This window comes from Astatotilapia calliptera, chromosome 12 (genome assembly GCF_964374335.1).
Source record: "Astatotilapia calliptera chromosome 12, fAstCal68.1, whole genome shotgun sequence".
In the NCBI taxonomy this organism is placed as follows: Eukaryota; Metazoa; Chordata; class Actinopteri; order Cichliformes; family Cichlidae; genus Astatotilapia; species Astatotilapia calliptera.
In genome coordinates this window covers 36,985,203-37,006,991 of record NC_137433.1, presented here as the reverse complement: position 1 = coordinate 37,006,991, position 21,789 = coordinate 36,985,203, and the positions used below count along the sequence as shown (strand labels likewise).

General features: G+C 41.5%; 1 protein-coding gene across 5 annotated transcripts in view; it reads left to right on the top strand.

Annotated features, from left to right (window-relative positions):
- Window positions 1-21,789, top strand: part of rusc2 (RUN and SH3 domain containing 2) — a 38,310-nt gene that overhangs the window by 4,895 nt on the left and 11,626 nt on the right. For 4 of the 5 annotated variants that reach the window (XM_080287467.1, XM_080287466.1, XM_080287464.1 and 1 more), the window contains exons 2-3: window positions 13,770-15,523; window positions 16,641-17,184. In XM_080287467.1, the coding sequence (XP_080143593.1) occupies window positions 13,964-15,523; window positions 16,641-17,184 (2,104 nt within the window). In that variant the 5' untranslated portion in view covers window positions 13,770-13,963. The remainder of the gene's footprint in view (window positions 1-13,769; window positions 15,524-16,640; window positions 17,185-21,789) is intronic. The other variant, XM_080287465.1, reaches the window with a different exon arrangement.

Genomic DNA, 21,789 nt, shown 5'->3' with positions numbered 1-21,789 from the left:
ATCGTGCACCCACACAGCTTTTGCCCTCCAGCTTATTATGGCAGTTTTGTTCCTTTCATGTCTCTCGGCCTGCAATGCTTCGCTGATTTAAAGGCACCCAGACGGCTGTTTGGGAGAGTTGTGAGTTTGTGTGCGTGTGTTTATTGCTGAAGCAGATGAATGTTGCCCGCCCTGCATGCTGATTTGTCTGACTGTGAAAGAGCTGCTGGGACACCATCAGAGTACTATGGACATTTTCACTGTGCTGCTGAGAAGAATGGGAGGGTGACATGTAAGCAAAATCATTCAGTGTGAAGGCGGCAAGACTGTCTTAGCTTATGTGACAAAAATCTCAGCATTTTCCTTTTAACTACATTTGATTTTTTTTTTTTGTTTTTTGTTTTTAAAGAGCTTGAGAGAAGCAATGCGTTAATCTAACTTTTTCCCACTCTTATATAATATCAATAGGTTGGCTTTGGATATCTGCTGATGTGGATTACTTATGTTTAAGGATTGATTTTAAACTTTACTTTCCTAACTTTGTAAAATCAAATTGAGTAAATCTAAACTGTTACGTCACAACTGTTAAACTCAAAATATTGCAAGAAAGAAAGGAAAAGTTGTTGGTGTTTCAGGGATGATCTCTGACCTCTGCGCTATGTTAGCATTGAGGAAGCTCCTGCTTCTCCTGCTGCAACAACATTTGTCTTAGTTAATAAAGAACAACAGTTGTGTGGCAGGTTGCAGAACACAGGGGGGGAATGGAAAGGGAACCTTTTTTGCCGGCTGTTCTAAATGAGTCCAAAAGCAATTGGCAAGGTGATCACAAACCAGGAGATGCACAACAAGGACTACAGGAACTATTGAGCAGGGAAGCACGCAGCTCTGAGAGACGACACTACAATGAGTAAGGGGAGACTGGGACAATATATACACGAGGCCGTGGGAAATACAGCGGGAACTAATCAGGGATAACGAGACAAGGGAAGATAAACTCAATACAAGACACAGGCGACCAAAACTACCAAAATAAAACTGGAAGTAACCAATAAAAATGACTGAACACAGAGATGGAGACTCAACAGGAGACACAGGGAAGCTGGGGGTAAACGCAAACTCCAGGAATGAAAAATCAAAGAAGTACAACAGAAAGAAGACTGCAAGAGGAGGTGAGGCTGCGGTCTGTGACCGGCTCCCGGTGCAGACGGCTCCCTGTTATAGTGTTTCCTCACTTGGCTCATGCGAGCCCAGCCCAATTTTTACTCTTTAAGTGTGCGCGTGTGTGTATGTGTGTGTGGGTGGGGGGATATATGTGTATTGAGAGTGTGGGGAGTGAGTTGGAGGGTGGGGTGGGCTGCTTTTAACTATGTAAAGCACTTTGTGCTACATTTTCTCTGTATGAAAAGTGCTTTATAAATAAAGATTGATTGATTGATTAAAACCTGAGAATAGAAACACCAAGCAAACCAAGAAACCTATAGAAAATGTAAATAAACAAAACTCAAAGCCACCTTGACAAATAAAGCTGACTGGCTTGTTATCAGAATACCTTATTCAGCTTTTTGAGTCAGGACCAGACAGATATGTGATCCAGATGGAGGCTCAGAGCGAAGTGAAGTAAAACCACAGTTAAAGTTTTAAAAACATTCATTAAAGTTAATTCTTCTGGTTCTACTTACAAGTTTATCTTATACATTTTTCTTACTGGCAGTGAATCGATTGTTGGCCACGCAAAATAAAAGTACTGCTGGATTGTAATAGGTGATCTCAGTGAAACCATATACAGTCAGTGTCAGTTGGATACGGAAGGGAAGAGAGAGATTGAAGGGAAGGGAGATTATGAGAGAGGCAGAAGTAAAGGAAAGATGCGTTACACTGCAGTGCAATATGGAGGCGAAGCAGAAAGGGTAGCCGAGCAGGGATTTGGTGCAAGTAAGTGGGGAGGGGGATAAATGAGAGAAAGCAATAACGTGTCAGAAGAAGATGGGGATCAGAGTGAGAGGTGTTTGGATGTGGACCAGAGGAGGAGGAGAGGAGCAAGAAGGACAAAGTCAGCACAGTGTGAGGAGGAGGTCGAGAGGAACGGAGGTGAGATGGCCGGAAGCAGAACTGCAGCGCTGCATTTTCAAACATGCTTTGCAAGTCATACTGATGAAACCTGGTGTCATGTTCACAGCTGGTTACATCTGTGTTTGACACGTCACGGTGTCACGTGTTGTTCATGCAGACTCATGCTCACGCTGTCAGGCTTTGTGGGAACTTAAATACCTGTAATGACAAGTCTTTGAAGTAATCTGTGGCTCAACCTGTTCAATATAACAACCAGCAAAAATCCCACCTGCACTTAATCATTTTCTGAGGGTGTGTTTGTGAGAAAAGCAGTTACTTAAAATAAAAGAGTTTCCTGTGTCATGTGACACACGGTGAAGATCTTTGTCTGCTATCTTATCTGCAAAAAAGGATAAAATATCCTCATCTGGACACGTTTGAATTCAGTATGGTGATGGTTTTTGTCAGGTTAGATAAAACTGAATAGGTTGGTCATTAAAACAAGAAGATATTTGTCACGTGGCACAATAATCAAATATAATGATCCTCGAGTGGTTAGGCAGCGGGGAGGGAAACCTCTTTAACTCTGTGAGAAAACCGGTGTTTCTGTTTCATGTATTGAAATTTAATGTGTTGTTTTATGGGCAATAAATTGCATTTTTAATTGAAAGTTAGGAGCGATTAGCAGCCAGAAGTGCACTGATGTGCTGTAATTCTTAGTGCAGGTATCACTTTTCTTCATCTGTTCAGAGATGTGCATATCTCGGTTATCATGAGCAGTTACTGTCACCTCTATCAGCTCAATTTCAATTCAGTTCAGTTTTATTTATATAGCAGCAAATCATAACAACCATTTCCTCAAGGTGCTTTGTATTGTAAATTAAAGGCGCTACAATGATAAAGGCATTTGAATGTGACTGGAGTAGCAGAGGGATGACTGCATTTTATTTGATTTACAGATTGATGGATTCCTCTATTACAGCAGCAGAAGTAATAAACAATGCTATGCTCAATACAGCAGAATAGTGCCATAAAATAGAGTAAATATCTCAAAAGGAACCACATATATAAAAAAAAAAAAAAATTAAAAGAGCAAAAAGCTCAATAAAATGCAGTGATGCTTAGTAGAAATAGAATAGAGCTGAAGCAATAATAAATTTGGCTATAAAGGCCGTCATGCTGGGGATTCTGTGATAAAGCAGTAAAGAGGAGTCCTGTGGGACAGCAACACCTTCATATGTTTGTGGCAGTGGCGCTAAACATACAGGATCAATAGGACGACCGATTTTTGCTGTGTCAACAGGTAGCATCCCCCCCACCCCTCAGTTGCATGTAGTGCAGTGAACTCTGCTAAATAGATCAATAGATGGTGAATCAAATCAAAAACATGTGGAATATGATTTGAAACAATGCAATTATTCAGAAATCTCAAACTTTTTTTTTACAGTAGAAAGTAGACACGGTGAGACGTATCGTGGCAGCGACACGACTCAGAAAAATGTGCAGCATCCCGTCTTTATCAAAGGTTTACAAATGACAGCATTCTGTTTTTATGCTCTATTTTCAGTGTCCTGTTTTTTTTTGAACTGGGGTTGTATGTATGATTAGCTCTCTTGAGTTATTATGGATGAGACTGAAACATCATCCACAGTCTGTGTATCCTCATAACTTTTATGGTCTCTTGAATACTTTGTGGTCCCCTTATTGGAGAATTGGCATCACAAGCAAAACATTGTTTCTTAAACAATGGAATTAAATCAAAGGTTGTGCATGTTAACATCAGTGCAAGCTTAAACTGACAACACAGGTGTAAAACTGAGCCCGTGCAGTCCCCCCCGGCCTTTATTCCAGCACCAGTCGAGCCGCAGATAAGATGGATGTGATTATTTGTTAGAACAGTAGAGCCCCTTGTTATCCTTCTCTCATACATGTATAATGCTCTAGTTTTGAGTTAGTATGGTAGGATTTCATGACTGTTTGAGTTTTGGTACACATCCTTCTTTGTGTTTTTGTTCCCGGCAGCTGGTTGGACTTGGTGGAATGTTTCCACGCTGAATATGTGACTCAGTGTACTGTGACTGGGTCACTTCCTGCTTGTTTTCTATTTTTCTCCTTTTAGTTATCTGTGTGGATGTTTTACATATTCTTTCTTCCTGAGTAGCAGATAAACCTTTTGTTACTCGTCGAGTTCAGCGCAGCGGTAAAACGGCCTCAAAGTTCCAAGAACCCATCAAGGTTGTTTAGTTGCAGCATTCCTCGCTTTTAGCTCTTCCCGTCTTTTTGTCTGGCTCTATTTTGCTTTGTGACGGCGAATGTGTGCAACAGACAAAAGATCCATTCAGTCGCTCTGCAGAGAGAAACACTGATTGATAACTCGGCACCAAGACAGCTACAGACTGTTGCAGGAGATGAGAGCGAAGCAGGGACTGTCTAAAAAGAGAAACATTTGTTTTCTGTGACAGTGTTTGTTTTTGTTTGTTTGTTTGTTTTCCACAACGAGCCAACAAATCATAGATGCAGGATGTGTAACATGTAATGCAATCGTGCTGTTGGTTGTTGGTAAGTTTAGTTATTTTTCTTGTCTGTATGTGGATCTCTGATGGCGTTTGGCGGGATGGTCCAAAGAAACTGATCGTATACATTCATCTATGAATTTTCTAATGTTTAATAGAAATTCCGTTTACGAAGGAAAAAACAAATTAGTCCTTATTTTGGAGCAAATTCAACTTTTCAACATGTTTTTTTTTTTTCTTTTTTTTGTTTGTTTGTTTGTTTTTTCTTTATCGGACCTGACTGGTGATTCTACACATGTAGTTCTTAGTAACTGCAGTAAAACTACAGCTATGGTTGCTTTCCCATTCATTTAAATTGGCTGCAGAGGCAGTACAGGTATAGGTGGTGTACAGCAGCTCCTTTCAGTTCATTCTTTGTACCGTTTTGTATGAGCAGGGCGCTTTATTTTCAATTGTTCTGCATCCTCCAGCCATTTAATTATACTTCTAAGACATTAAATTATTCATTTAATACGTTTTTTCTTTCTTAAAAAATATATGTATATTTTGTGTGTGTGTGTGTGTGTGTGTGTGTGTGTGTGTGTGTGTGTGTGTGTGTATATATACTAAAGATGTGAATTTGAGTTTGTTTTTACGTTTTTAAGCAGTTTTGATACAGGCCAGTTTAAATTCGACGTTTTATTATTTTTTCTGAATCTGCCTGAATCTGTTGTCTGTCTTGACTTCTTCACTGAAACAAGTTGTCACCTGCTTGTGTTTTATTGCAATAAATATGTGTCTGGCTGTGCGTGGACTTCATCCATCATCATAATTGCTGTTGCGTCTGGCTGTGCTGTCTCTGCCCGTCGAGGGTGTGCCGTCACTCGGATGCACCCCTCCTGGGCTTAGACTCATTCCTGGAAGTACAGCCCCGATGATTTAAGAGGGAGGATGTCCTTTGTTACAGCTTTGCTTTCCTTTTCCTCTCGTGTTTCATAAATAGGTCAGTTTCCCACCCTAGTTAGCATCTAAGCTATGCTGTTAATGCTTTCAGAGGAACCCATTAACGACGTAGTTGTGGAGAAAGATAATAATGGAATTGATTTTTTTTTTAACAAGAACCTTTTACTAATCCGTAGTTATCAGAGTGTCAGAGACCAAAAATCGTCTTTTTTTTGTTCTCCATCATTATCACATTATTGATTAACTGTTTCATGGCGAAAAAACCTCTAAAAATACGGCAGTACAGCTCCTTCCTCACACGATCCTGAGTGTTTGTCACGGTACTGGGTCATGGACTCAGTGCTTTGTGTTTATTGGTGATTCTAGCTATAATTATGGTTTTCTGCTAATGTTACGTCTTTAGTCCTTGGGTTGTGGTTTCTGTTTTGTATCATCTCTGCGGTTCAGGTTCCTGTGTTTCCACGTCTTAGTGTCTAGTCTGCGTCTTAGTTTCCTGTTTTACTTTGGTAGTCCTTGTCCCATGGTTATGGTTTCAGTTCTGCCTCCCCGTGTCTTGTCATTATCCCAGCAGTGTTTCCCTCCTGTCTCCCATTCCCTGATTACACCAGTATGTATTTAAGCCCTGTGTTTTTCCCTGCCCGTTGTCGTGTCCTCTGCGTTAGTTGTGTATTCATCAGTCCATGGGTGTAACTTTGTGCTGAACATTGGGGGGGGGGATCAAGATCTCTGTCTAAATAAATAAATCTGGGTAAATTCCCAGATGATTAAACATGCAGCTATTTAGCTCGTAATACCTGAAATGAGTAAAGAAAATCAACAGCCTACTTATGCAAGATAATTCATCGTTTTATTGGGGGGGTTATAATGGCTGTGTCTGATTATTGTGGGGGTCATAACTCCCCTAACCCCCCTGGAAATTACGCCCCTGCCTCAGTCGTCATGTTTTGTCAGGTTATGTCACGCCACGTCATGAACTCCTAGTTTAGATCATCCTTCCTAGTGTTAATGTTGTTTTTTTGTTTCTAGTGCTCGTCTTGTGTTTCTTTTTCATTTGCTGCCGGTGAATAAAAACTGTCGCCTTGAGTTAAATATTCCGTCTTGAGTCCTGCGCGTGGGTCCAACCACTGCCTGCCACACAGCTCACGGTGACAGTGTTACTGTCAAAGTGGGCAGTTGTTTCTTTAAGCCACCATTCAATTTATTTGACTTGTCTTTAATTCCTATTTTATTACAGTAAATATCAGGGATGCTGTTGAGTTTTATCCAGTCTGAACACTGAAACATGATCATGAAGTTACAGGAAGTCTTTGGTGCCCTCAGCAGATTTGGCATTTAGTTATGTTTACTCTGCTGCAGGACTTTGGTTAGGTCTCAGTACTAAAAGGCAGCTATGTTCGTCAGCAAATTTACCTGTTGGAACGTTTAGCTAAATGATGCTAAAACACTGCACAGTATAGGAAAATAGCACTGTGGGTATAAAATGCTGTGAATCTGAAGGTGCTGTGTTTATTTTGTCTTGTGTATTTTCAGGCTCATGACAGATTTGGAGACTAGTTGAGTGAATAAAAACACTAACAATCCGATGCTGCTGATTTCAGAATGATATTCTGGTCTCCTCATCAGGTTTAACGGGGTTTAGACTGTTTAAGCATCAACAGTAGGACGTCCTGAGAGAGCTCGACCTTTCTGGATGAATTCAGGTTCTTATGTAAGCAGGTATTGTGTTGGAAGTAAAGAGAGACGAAGAAAAGAAATACTTTCTCATGCTGCCCCTCGTGGAGCAGGGCTCTGATTGGGTGGCATTGTAGCTAGGGTTTCTGATGTTGCATGGGAAATGGATTTCGATTGGCCAAACACAGCCTCTTTGTTCTTCTTAACCCGTTATCTGATCAGATGTGCTGCAATCTGGTAATAACACAGAATTCAGTCATGCTGCTGCTGCTGGCTTGTGTGAGGCTGGTTGTGCATGTTTTCTTAAGAAAAGTGTGCAGAAGCTTTCTCTGCACTGTATTGTGCTCTTTGTTGCAAAGGCTGCATAAAGGCTGATCAGTTTTAGATTAACTTTTTCACTTGTAGGACCGTTATTTATATTTGTCGGGGTGGAACTGTTGCAGTTATGTAACTGCATGGGTATGGGTGCCCCATAGAAATGCCAAAAAGATAAATGTGGTGGTTAATGCAGCATAATGGGCATTCACTGGACGTATTCACTGTTCACTCTGTCATTTCTGCGTGTGCCTGAATAGCTGAATAGCTTGGCAGCCTGCATACATTTGTCAATCTCTTAAGAGGCAGTTTTGAGACAAGCGTCACACAGCGCCGTTTCATTGCTGCTGATTGATGTAGCATAAATATCACGCTGTAGATTTAAAAAGGCTTAACTTGTGGGTCTGTGCCTAGATGTCTTCACAACCTAGCTGTTGATACTTCAATTTTTAAATGATTTTCATAAAGACACATGCATTAAATTAATGTAAGAAATTTTATATCATTTGCTTTTAACTGATTCTGTCAGTTTAAAACAAATTTCCACAGTAAATTGGATTTGCAAAAAATTAATTGCTGTATGAATGAAAGGTGAAACGTGGCTTGTAGTGAAAAATGCTTTGACATAATGTTTTTCCTCATAGCTGTTTTGTCAGTATCAGTCATCCCTGCAAACACTTTAATCCTCAGATTGTCTTTATTAATCATCAAAAGGAAACATATTTGTCACAGTTTTTCAGAAATTGATATCTGTAAAATCACTAAAGGATCGAGGAAAGCAGTGAGACTGTGGACTGTCATCTTGCACAGTCAAAGCAGATGATGTCACACTCGGTTACCTGGCTCATGAGGTGACGGTTATAAACAACAACCAGGATGTTGTGTGAAAAGTCCCCGGTGAACACAGCAGAGAGGCCAAGTGTGTTTGTGTTGCAAAGCAATAGATAATTGTTATTATTTGATTTTATTTTTGGTTTAACAGGCAGAGGCCCCTTTGACCAGTTAAATATAAACGCTCTTTAAGCTCACGTAAAAGTAGCTATTCAGTGTTTTAAGATAATGAGCAGCTTTTATTTTCCTTAGCATGAACTCTGATGTGAAAACTACAGTAAGCTACAATCAAAATCTCACTGGTGAAAGTCCAACAAGTGTCTTTAATCAAATTATGTTTATCACAAATTAAACGTGAAGAATAATGTGATTTCACCACCACCCAAACAGAATCTGTCTGCATGCAGTTCATATATTTCACCACAATCTTTGCTGGTTTCTTGTAAGTTGCAGACGATCAATAACAGCTGCAGCAGGCAGGGGTGAGTCTAAAGAGGGACACGGCGGTTTTTACTAATTATTTTGCACCTTTTAGATTATTAAACAGAAAATGTAATAGAAGTACAATTATTGCTTCAGCTACTCAGCAGTATGTAAAATGAGTTTAGTTTTGTTCAGAGACTAGATTAACCCACAAAGTTGGCGACAGTGGGAAGGAAGAACTCCCTTTTTAACAGGAAGAAATCTGGGAAAAACCAGGCTTAGAAGACTGATATATTTCATCACCGCTGCTTTCAGCAGTGAAATCCTGTTGTTATATGATGAACGCCCGCCTCCAAAGCAGACAACCCCAACTAAACCTGAGACCCTCCATCTTTTTGTTTTTAGAACTGAACAGGCTTCTTGTTTGAGAGATGAAATGTCTTCACACACGTGCAGAAGTCCAGGCACAGTCTTTTTCACACTCTTAGGAGTAGAAAAGAGATTCCTCACATGAATAGATCAATACTCACATGGGCTGCTCTCCTAAAGTTCATCATCTTCACAAGAATTCACAGCAACAGGTGATATGAACGAGACAGCTGTCTAATCTGAAGACACATTACAGTCTCGCCTACCTAACCCTGCAGATTATCTCATAAAACCAACTGGCTTTCCCTAACCTCGCCTGGAGTCTTTAACTGCGCATAGAGTCATTAATGTGACTCTGCTAACAGGAACCAGTGACAGCCTCAGATACATTGAAGGCTTCTTGGACCTGATACGTATATTATATGCAGAGATATGTGGAGTCTCGGAAGAAAGGAGCAGATTCTATGATGTTGTATACTTCACTTACCTTTCTGTTCCACATGAGCGTTTGTATTCAACACTTAAAGAGAATACGCTGCAAGAAGATTAGACTTATTCTTTGGTGGTTTGTTGCGTCAGGTGTCTTTGTGTCGTCTCTGTTATGTAACAACAGGACATCATGTTGCTAAGCGTAGTAGTAATGAGATGTCAGGCTTCTGATTCTTACCACACAAACAAAACAAAATGCACTTTTCTGTTTGAAACGCACATAAAAGTGCATGATGAGTGTGTTTCATACGATACGCCGATTGAAAATCGTTCTTATATTAGTCCGTCAAGAAAAGGAAAATTACATGAAACTGTTTATGATAAAATGAAAAGCTGTGACGATTTTTAGTGCTGTAATGGTTTAGTTTAGGCTTTGGTTCAGAGCGGCAGCTAAGAAACGTCTTATTCTCTGTTTCAGTCGCTACAATTAATTTATGGCAAGTAGTCACAAAACAGGTATTTTTAATTAATGATGCCCTAAACAAACAACCGATGGTTTATATTTTCTGTCAGTCAGCTTCTTCTGATGGTCTGCGATTATAACTCGATTCAGTATCCTCGCTGTGATTTTTAAATGCAGTGAGGTGAACGTGGGCTCAGATCTTGGTCCATGTTGTTTGTTTACTTTGCTGTTTAATCCAGGAGGAATTTAAAGGCTTTTCCATCCTTCGCTATCACATGAAAGACAACTTCCACCCAGGCAGGTGCAGGTTCACATTCACTGTGGGGGGTTTTCACACCGTGACGAACAATAGTTTCCTTCCTGCTATAATTTATCAGTTCAAGATACTTTTTTTTTTGTGCCTGTCCCGTTTGGCTCTTTTGCCATCAGAATTGTTGTCTAAAGGCAAAGAAAGATGCCCAACGGATTTACTTTACCAAATTGACCATCCCAGCCTTGCCGTAATGGTCCATTTGATTCACCCTTTATTGTTTATTTTATTTTCACTTACTGAATACGGGACAGACTTGACTGGGAGAAAGAAAGAGGGAAAGAGAAACAGCTGAGAAGAGGGACGGGGGAGAAGGGCAAAAGACAAAAACCAACAGAACGGGCAGAGGAAAAAAAAAAAAGTTCAAGATACTAAAAAAGAAAAGTCAGAAAATGTCATGATTTATACCTGCAGCACAGGTTAGTGGGAACCCATCACTTCTTTGTTCACAGCTTTGAGATAAATAGGTTGAGCTCCACTTGAGGTGAAATCCGAGTCCATCCCGACAGCAAATACCTCTGTTTAAAAGGTCAGATATCAAGAGAAGCATCACAGTTATTGCAGTGCCACCAAGTAAACCTGTCGCACAGTGCGAACACGTAGCTGTAGAGCTGCTGTGTGTCTTTGCCTCCATCGTGATCGTGACGCTCTCACCAGCATTTATATCTTCATCTTCTTATCCATGCAACTGTTAGCAGTGCAGCTTTCCAATATGCTAAAATGTGGCTTTTGCTTTTATCTTCAGATCTGATTTCCCACTTTTTTAGTCACAGGCGCACTTAATCTGAGATTGCGTACAGTACATATCAGTCTGGACTACACAAAGGATAGAAAGGTGGTTTATGAAGCATTTCTACATAACTTGAGTAGAAAAATCCTATAAACAAATGATGGAGAAGCTTCCCAGCGTCTGAAATGATAAAGAGCATTAAAGCCTGTGTGAAATGTTGTTACTGCAAATAGAGCTGCATTTTACTTCCTCTGGGGAGGAAGTGGGAATCTGATGGAAAAATGACTTTCAGTGTATTTATTCACCTCAGTGCGGTGAGAATAGCATGAGGAAATACATCATTTTTGTGTAAATTTTCTGTAACGACACCTAATTTGGGAGTTACATGTATTGACATATAAAGACACCTTTATCTATAAAGTTTCATCAGCACGAACGCTGCTGGGCTGTAATTGAAAAATGACAGACTTGATGGAGTGCAAGGTAGTGCATACTTACCTGCAAACAAAAGCAAAGTAATATTTTTTTCCTTATTTGAAGATAAATTGCATGCTAGGTAAATGTGTGTTTGCACCAACAAATATAATCTGACAGCAAGAAGATGTGAGGGCCTCGTGGAGATTTGATCGTTTGAGGGGCAAGAGAAGGATGAAGGCTCAATCCTGTGTCTGTTATTTAGGGTGTGATGTGAATAAGGATGAGATCATAGTCCTGTTTAAGAGTCAGCTGTTTGGTGTGTTACTGGCTCTCACTGTTTCCACTGCATGTGTTTCTCTACAGCTACTGAAGCTGTTTTAATAGGATTACTTTACATTACTACAGTTTATTAAATGTTTTGGGAGACTCGCTGATCATTGGTGGAAACAACTGTGCATTGTGTTTTGTAGTTCCAGAACTCTAATTTCTCTTTTTACTACATTTTAACAACAAGTATGGTTGCAGTGGAGGATGCTGTCGAGTTTTTGGAGTAACAAAACCACATTAGGACTATTAATTTGATCGTCTGTGCATGGTTTTTGACCTTTTGTAATGCAGCTCTGGTTTCCCGTTACCTTCTCCTGAAAGTCTGTCATGTGGGGAAGAAACAAAAAATTGCTAATAGAAGTTTAATTTTTACTTATTAAACTGAAAGGGACAGACAAGCTTCTGTCACAGTGAAAAGAAAGAGACGGCAAAACCTAGAAGCTGATCACTAAAAGAGCAAGTCAAGAAGGTTAAATGATTAAAAACACCCTCCTCTTCACTGAGCAGGATTTAGCAGTCAGCAGCAGACTGCAGAGTCGCTCTGGCTCTCCTCCCTCTGGCCTTAAGTACTCCTGGTCTAATTGCAGACTACAGACATTTGCTCAGAAGGGAGGCTGAAGAGAAGAAAGCAAGACATGCAGGAACTACCCCTGAGCTCAACCAACCCAAAACAAAGAGACCATTGCAGAGCTGCTTTACACAGTGCTCACTGTTTTCATGCAGCAGACTTTGTTCTTACATTATGTCCTCTATTTTTCTCATGTCTAACATTAGTTAAGCTAGCAACAAAAAAAGAAGCTAGGTGTGTTTAGGCTTTACTAGAAGAAAAGTGGCTTGAGAACAAATAAACACACTCATCTGTTCCTGTTGTTTCATAAATTACTCGAACATTAAAGTTTAAACACAGTGTGAGCCCTGTTAGCTGTGTTAGGATGCTCCTGTTGCTGGGTGGATGCTTCCATTAAAGACTAAAAGTAAACACAGAATCTACATTTTCAGTTATGGGGAGTTCATCAAGACTCTTGTTTGCTTTGGGAAAGGAAAACTTCAGTCACTGGTTTGTTATTGCTTTCCCTGGAGGGGCTTTACAGTGATTGGTTTTGGGACTTTGGGGTTAGCTGATCCCGTGTATTACAAGCTAATGAAAGCTCTGATGCTCCTTGAAGGACGAGGTTTTTGTAAATGATTGTGGTTTAAGCCATTCAATACTTTAACTGTACTTATATTGTATGGTATACAGTATTATGGTATGCTGTAAATACTATATGGTAACTTTACAGAAATATGTGATTTTTTTTTTTTTTTTGAACTTCTGTGCAAGATGTAACAACGCACTAACAGTAAGAGCTAAGTCTTCAGCTAAGAAAACCATATGTCGTTTATTTATTCATTAATCTGAGAGAACTGAAATGCAGTTTGTGAAGGGCAGGAGAAGATTTGTGCCTCAAGACACTGAAAGGGACATTTTAACGGTTTGTTTTACTCAAACTGAAAGCTCATTGCTGTGGTTTCCATTTGATCTCAACCATTCGGCCAAGAAATTGCTCAAGAAAGAAGAAACATCTATGGAATAGAAGTTGATTTATCACATTATACCTGGGCAGATTGTCCGTGGATATCTTGATGGTGTCGGATATGAGGACAGAATATCACCATAATATTGGTGGAGCTGCTAGTAAAAAGCATGCAGCTGGCTGCGGTACATAGGGTACCAAAGTCCTGGTACCCTAACTGCCTCTGATGTTACCTACTAACTGAAAACTCTGCTCTGATGTCCCATGTTTAACAAGGACACCAAACACCAATAAAACAGCCTTTTTTTTTCCAGCTCTTTTTTTTTTTTTTTTTTTTTTTTTTTTGTGGTCTAATAAGTTATGATTTTATCTAACACCGTTTCACTGGCTTTTTTTTACAACCTTGTAGCCTCAACCCCTGTGTGTGCATGTGCGCGTGCGTGTATTTGCCTGCTTTCCTAACTTCTTTTGTCTTTGTGTTTTCCAGATGTATCACTCTGACCATGGTGTAGACTTCCCTGACCTCTCCTTCCAAATCCCTGGCTGCCCTGCAGAGAGAGGCCCAGCAAACAGAGTGTGAATACAACTGCCAACACACCTCGTTTCAGCCTCCCCCCCTCACCCGTACAGGGCCTCGCTCAGCTGCTGCAGCTCCAGTCCCTCCCTCGCTCCTCATAGGCCATGGACAGCCCTCCTAAACTGTCTGGTGAGACGCTGATTGTGCACCACATTCCCCTGGTGCACTGTCAGGTGTCGAGTAGGCGGCAGGGTGGCTGCGGGAGCTCAATGAAGAGGACCAACCCTTTTAGCCCACCAGAGAACCTGGGCTTGAGTCGCACCACTTCCCTTCCGGAGAGAGACGTCCTCCAGAGAGAAGCTCTCCTCTACAGCAGCCTGATCCAGACCTCTAGTGGCTCCTGGTCCTCCCACAATGGAGGAAGAGAAAGAAAGGGTGGCGGGAGAGGCGGCAGCACAGCCAGCGATGATTCATCATTTGCCTCGAGCAATTCGGAGGACCAGCTGATTACAGCGCACACATTACCCAGAGCCAAACCGAGGAACAGGAATCCATTCCGTCAAAATCCTTTTCTGCTGAATACCGAAGAGGACGAGGATGACGAAGGGGAAGAAGATGACGGTGACAACCTCAGTGGTTACCTTGAAGACTCTTCCTTTCACCTTCACAGTGACGCTCACTCTGCTCTCAGTGACGGTTTGACTTCCTTCCATTTGCACGACCTTGGTTTTGCTCCCCAGCCCTTCCTCCTTCACAGCTCAGTGGGAGGAAGTAGTGGGGAGTCCCTGAGAGGTGGCGCCTCGGATCTTTCAAACCACCTAGAAGACCTCGAAATTTTGGAACTTGCCAGTCAACGGCGCCATGGAAGCAGTGGCTCCAACATGTCGATGGACTGCGGAGATCAAGATTGGGGTGATGACGACGAAGAAGACGAAGATCATCCGATGAGGTGTGGGAGAAGCAGCAAGACAGGCTCCTACTCTTCCAGCTCTTCCACCCAGCACTGCTCCTGCTGTACTCTCTCCCAGAATTACCCTCGGCACTTCCCCGAGGCGTTCTCCGAGCCGTTCTTAGAGTGCCAGCAAGGCTACGGCAGCGACTCCTCCTGCAACAGCTCCGATGGTGTGCTCGTCAACTTCAGTGCCATCTACAACAAGATGAACAACAGCGTCCCAGAGAAGCCACCAGTGTCCGGTCCCACCAACCTCAACAGCTCCACCGACCACTCCTGCACCTCATCTGCTTCCGATCTACCAGGAAACCGAGACTCAACTGGAGGGGCTTTCTATTTGGACCTTCACACTTCTCCAACCGAACCTCCCCTATCTCAACAACTTGGAAACACATTCCCTCTCATCCGTGAACCACGCCTGTCCTCTTCCTCCACCTGTTCCTGCTCAGTGGAGCACCAGGGGGCTCTTGACCTCGATGCCAACTGCAACTCCTACCACCCTCCTCACGCAGGGTCCTCTGGCGACCTCGCTTCTTGTCTCCAGAGTCAGGCACGACTGGTCGTCGCCACCCAGAACTACTACAAACTGGTCACGTGCGACCTTTCGTCGCAGTCGTCCCCGAGTCCCGCGGGCTCCTCGGTTCACAGTTGCTCAGACGAACACAGCAAAGGCAGCCCCACCCCGACTCAGCCGAGTGAGTACTTCCTCTTCAGGCAGCAAGCTTACGAGGAAGGAGTGGAGGAAGAGGATGAAGAGGGAGAGACATCTAGGGTGAGTGGAGAATCCGGCCTCTGTAGTTTCAACAGTTCCTAATCCATTTCAGGATACACTGCATGCAAAGGTCCACACGAGAGTGGAAACGCAGTCCACTAGAAGTGCGACCAAAGGGTCAAAGTTCATCAGCTATTTTGTGATGTAAAATTGTAACACTGACAAAACTAAAATGTCACATTGGGTTCCATTTGATATAATATGATTATAATCGAATATGATCAGTGACAGTTTTGTTTTCCTATTTATTATGTGTAAAGGTAAATACACTGATTTACTGAATAACTGCAGCACTTAACTGTGAATAAGGATTTATGATGATAAAGAATCTATAATCCAAGTCGAATGTAAAAGATCTAGTCTTTGATTTATCCTCCACTGAATCTGTGTTTGATGTTTTTAGTTAAGTAAAGGTCAGTTTAATTACGTTACACAAACAAGTGATTATGATGTAATGTTTATTAATTGTCTCTCCCCTCCAACTGGTTGTGGCAGATAGCTGCACCTTCTCAGTCTTGTTCTGCTGGAGGTTTCTTCCTGTTAAAGGGAAGTTTTTCCTTCCCACTGTCGCCAAAGTGCTTGTTCATAGGGGGTCGTCTGATTGTTGGGGTTGTAAAGGCTTTGAACTTATAATATGAAGCACTTCGCGGTGACTGTTGTTGTTATTTATGTAGCTAAAACTAAATTGGTCAGTGAAGCAAGACCAAATCAACAACAGAGACAGAAATTACATCTGACTCAACAGAAAAGGCAAAATGGGGAGAAGAAACATAAAGAGCTCCTAAACTGTAAATTAAACTGAAACAGTGAAACCTTTAAATAGCAGTAACACTGGTATTAGTCTGGCACTGGCTCGTTTTAGACACTAGCCACCGTCTGCAGTTATCTGCTCATGTCTGAGGATTATTTTAGCACTTATGTAGACTGAAGGGTATTAATATCAGTCGGTAACAGTGCCACTGCCACTGTGTCAAAGCAAATCTGGATTAGTCAGTTTAAGCCTTTGGTTTGGTTTTAATTTGACCTCTTAACCACAGCTAGTAATGTGTTTTATTTTATAATCTCTTGGAAAAAGTTTAACTTTCAGTCTTTTCTTTTCATATTCCTCGTTATTCAGCAGGATGATGATGATGATAATGACAATGATGAGGATGAGGAGAAGAGGAAGAATCAGCAGGGAGCTAAAGCTGGTCCTGTGATTGAAGGCCAGGTGTATGTCAACATTTCTCCTCCTCTGTCTGGTCGGGGCGTTATTGGAGCGTCTGCAGGAAGCCGTCCACGTTCTCGCAGCTACGATCGCAACCTGGACAAGTCTCCGTCTCCACGGCTCGGCTCGCTGGAGCGGATGCTGAGCTGCCCCGTCCGGCTCAGCGAGGGCGCTGCCGCGACCCCACCTCCTCCTCCGAGGGTCACCTCCTTCGCAGAGATAGCTAGAAGCAAACGAAGAAATGGAGGAGCGGGTGGATCGCCCTCGGTGAAGGCTGCTTCAGACGCCGTCTCCTCTCACTCGCACTCCTCAGTGGACTTTTCTCCGATCCTGGAGCAGCGTGTCGAGGCTGACAGTCAGGCCCTGTCGCCTGTGCCCTTTACCAGATGTTACAGTCAAGGCAGCATAGAGCGACACCTGGAAGGGGGGAGAGAAACCCGGGCCAAGGCAGAAGGTACACCACCTCTTACACTGCACAACAACAGTGTAAACCTCATTTATTCCTTCATTTAGGTTGCAAAGGGACAGAAGAGCTTAAACTGACAGTTTTTACACTTAGAGAATTTCCCATCTACATATCCGCCTCGAGCACATTAGCATTCATTTGTTCTCCTTCTGTCTACCTAATGAATGGAAGATACATAGTTTCCTTTGAACTAGGGCTGCTCAATTAATCGAATTTTAATCACGATTACGATCTGGGCTTTCAACGATCATTAAAAATGACTGAGCCGATTATTAGCCCCTCCTTCATTTATCCGCGACACCTTAAAGGCCGGTTCGTGAAAATATTGTCGGGCATAAACCGGTCCGTGGCGCAAAAAAGGGTGGAGACCGCTGATTAAGAGGACCCGAGGGAAGCGTGGAAAGCTAAGCAGAAATTATTTGGAGAGGAGAGTGACTGCCGTTGGTTGAAAAGAGTTTTAAAAAAAAAAAAAAAACTTCAGTGGTGTTGCACACTATTTTATATTATTTTTTTAAAGTCATTGAAGCCGGTCAGAGCAGCACGCTCCGTTTTGTGTAACTATTTTTAAATCCCTGTAGAACCGGAACCGTGTAAGCTAGCGCAATAATTTGTTTTGCATGTGAAACCGGAGGAGTTGTACTAACATCTGATGCCATCAGCTTGTCCTCGGTCACGGTTTCCTTCCACATAAAGCTTTGCAAAAATTGCATAAAAAGCGCTTGCAGGAACAAAAACATAATATTCCAGAAACACGCTTTGCCGATCCGATCAGCTGTTCATAACACTTCCCACAGTGAAACAGACGTCGGCGCGAACTATCACATGTCGGCCATTTCCTCCCCGAAACCGGAAGTGACGTCATTTTCGCGGAAATGTAGTTTTTTACTTGTAGGCCTTAAAAGCCTATACTGGTCATGTTTGACTTTTCTGAATAGTTTCTGGGATGCTTAGAACTCGAATTGCACTGCTGGAAATAGTTTATTTTGATGCACGTGCTGTTTTCTTTGCAAATTTGCATCATAGGATTGTTTTTTTGTTTTTCCTGCAGTATATAAAAATTGCTGTATCTCCAAAATAAAACTATGAAGACACTCAAAATAAATTTCCTGTTGTTGTAAACTATTTTTTGCAACTTTTTTGTATTTAAAGTTTTGAAGGATAAACCTCTTAAATTTCTCCAAGTAGAAATGTATGTAAAAAAACAAAAAAACAAACCGATTTTCAATTTTTTTGTAGTTTATTGCACTTTTTTGCAATTAATGTAGTTACTATGGACTTAATGCAGACATATTATTAAAATATGGGCTATAACAGTTGTATAGCAACTTGAAATGCTCCCACAAATGGCACTACAGCATGTAAAAAAAAATAATATAAGCTCTGGTGGACTTGGTTCTATGGTAGGTCTTAAAGGGTTAAATAAATATCGTCAAATAATCGAGATCTCAATTTCAGTGAAAATAATCGTGATTATCATTTTTGCCATAATCGAGCAGCCCTACTTTGAACTAATCTGGGCTCTGCAAACTCCAGTGGAAAGTATTTGGTTTGATAAAAGCTGATGTCACGCAATAATGACATATAAACGCAACATGTTTGGGAAGTTCCCCCTGCACCCTGAGCCAATAGCAGCATCACGAAGGTATGAATCATGCGATCAAGCCCTGACTGTGAGTTCGTTATAAGGGAAAGAAAGAAAGTTGTTTTAAAAATCAGAAACAGTTAAAACCTTTCATTCAATTGTAAATATGCTGACATTTTTACATACTTTATAGACTTACTTTAAACAGCAGATCATCAAATGTGAACAAATGTTGAGGTAATAGCCCTCAGGTGTGGACAGGCATTTTGTTCGGCCGTGTTTTTTCACTTTTTGGGTGTAAGATTGCGCCCCTGAACAAGCAGGCTGGTGTGTGTGTGTGTGTGTGCTCTGCTTTAGATGGAATGAAGGGTTGAAGTGGGCCAAGCGTGCTCAGAATAACAAACAGGTGAGAGAGGAGAGATAGATGCAGTGAAACACCCGCCCCCCACAGAGCTCTGCATCAGCTTGCTGAGCTGTGTGTGTGTGGCTTGTATATTTGCATATCCGTGCATGTTTGTGCCATCCTTCCTAAAACAAGTGCTCGTAGATAGAAACCTCTGTGTCATTGCTCTCAATCAATTCTATTTCTGAAACTTCTAATGAAGTTTGTGTTTGAATGTGATGCCTTTCAGCTCCCTTTCATTTGGCTTAACAGATCAGTTATTCTCAGAAACCTCAACACAAACCTCCATCTGTAGCACTGGATTATTTTCCAGAATTGAGAGATGTGAGGAATCTGACGGAGGAGTTTCTACTGGTGTCAAGTGTTTTTTGGCTTGTTGAACTTGAAATGGTACCCACATCACCTTCTCAGCCAACCTTAGTCACTTATGACTAAGATGTCACTGTACTCCTGCACAATCCTGTTTTGCCTTTGTTTGTGCCTGAAAACAGATCAATTCTGCTTAATTTGGATGTATTTAGCACAGTATGCTGGTTGTTACAAGTACACGTGGAGTTTTAGGCGTAATTCTTGCAGACTAAATCAGGAATTAAAAAAAAAAGATGGATTTGGAATCAATGAAAGCACTCTGTACTGTACAATTAGGTGGACAGAAATCATTTGAAGTTGAAACATCTGCATCTGTGAATGAAAATAAAGGAGAGTAAAGCCGTTAACATATCGCATTATGGAAAAGTTTTCAGCCAACCCTCATTCCTGTATATTTTGCAGGGATAAAAAGAAACGGGTGCAGATATAAGATGCATGGAAATACAGCATCAAGACAAAAATAGAGTTTGTACAATTCTAACAAGCTTGAAAGTCAATATTTGGTATGACCACGTTTATTCTCTCTCGGGCAAGTTCAGGAGTAGCTCTCCAAGCTTCTTGAAGGACATTCGGAGCTCTTCTTTGGATGTCGGCTGTTTTTTGCTCTGCTCTCTGTCGTGACACGGCTTCAGTAATGTTGACGTCCGGTCCCAGTGTTCTGTTTTGTGGTTTTCTCTCCAGGTATGCTTTGACCTGCCCTTTGGGTCCGTACGACCTGTTGCCACTGGTTTTCAGTCCAGTTCTTACCTCAGCCTTTTCTTCCAGTTTGCCTTCCTTAAGAACGGCTTCTTGACAGCCATCCTTTCACTGAGACCATTTCTGATGAGGCTTCAGTGAACAGTAGATGGATCGAGGCTCAAGGGCCAGATGCATCTCTCAGGTCCTGTTTCAGGTTTTTGCTGGATTTATTTCCTATTTCTTGAGGACATGATTTTCAGATGCTGTTCGTCTGCTGCGGATAGTTTCTTGTAAGCCTGCCACTTCTTCTTTTTTTGTCCTCTTCTTGTCCAGTTTCTTCAGATTGTGTAAAGACACGCCACACGCCAGTTTCTCAGAGCTAATAACTTTTTGGGAATCAGCTTGTTGGTGCAAAAATACTTCAGACTGTGTTAACTTTTCAATTTTTTTTAGATTGAACTGAGAAATGTGGTCAAATGATGTGTGTTTGCAACAGGCTGTTAGTAACAAAGTGCTTAAAGGTTTTTCTTCTTTCAGCTCCTCCTTTTAGGGATCGCCACAACAGCTCATCCTACACCTGACGTCCTCTGCTGTCACACCAGCCCTCTGCAATAAAGTGACTAAATATACAATTACAACACTGGTTCAGGCTCGAATGATTCATAAATGAGCATTAAGTAGCTTAACAAACAAAAAATCTAAAGAGAAACTAACTGAAAATTAGAGAAATAGAAGTGGAATGTCCAAAGAAAACTACCTGCAGAAAACCCAGAGAGCTAATGCTCATTTTTAAAAGATCACGAGTGTCCTTGGAAGCAAAAAAAGTAAAATGAGGGATGGGCCAAGACTTTTGTACAGTACTGTACACTAAATGGATAGACTGTGCATTAGATAACTGTCTGTACTTGGTAATTTAATGTTAAAATAAAGATTATTGTCAAAGAGTAGCACAAATACAGTGTTGGACTGAGGTGGATGGATGGATTTAAGTAAAATCAGAAAGTTTTCAGCCACTAACTCTGACTCGTTAGGGTTTCAGGTACTTTTAAACTGTGCAAGATAACTTATTTCTATGAATTAAGTCACTAACCCATCAGTTTCTGTACATATAAGAACAGTGACCGTCGTCAGCTCAGTCTCAGCTGCTCGCTGTTTGTCTGCTTAGGTAAATACACAAACACATGCTTGGGATTCCTGTGGAATAAGACCAAGGAGGGTAAAGAGCACTGGGAGAGTGATATCCCAGGAAGCCCCAGCTGTCGCCTTTTATAGTTGTAGACCGGCTGGCGTACGGAGAGAAATCAGCCTCAAATGTGTCACAGATGTGTGTGATTTGTGGGTATTCACAAATATGTGCTCTGATCTACACACATTTGAAGACGCGTTACAAAAACATATTTGGAAACCTTCAGTGATCAGTACCTGTAGTAATGATGCACAAACGTTTGAGGTTTGATTGTTAAATGATGAGCTTCCGTTTGTGCATGCGCAGTTTTGAGGCACTTTTCACACAGATTCACAAATGTATGCTGCATTCAAGTGCTAGTGGAAAACTGGGTCA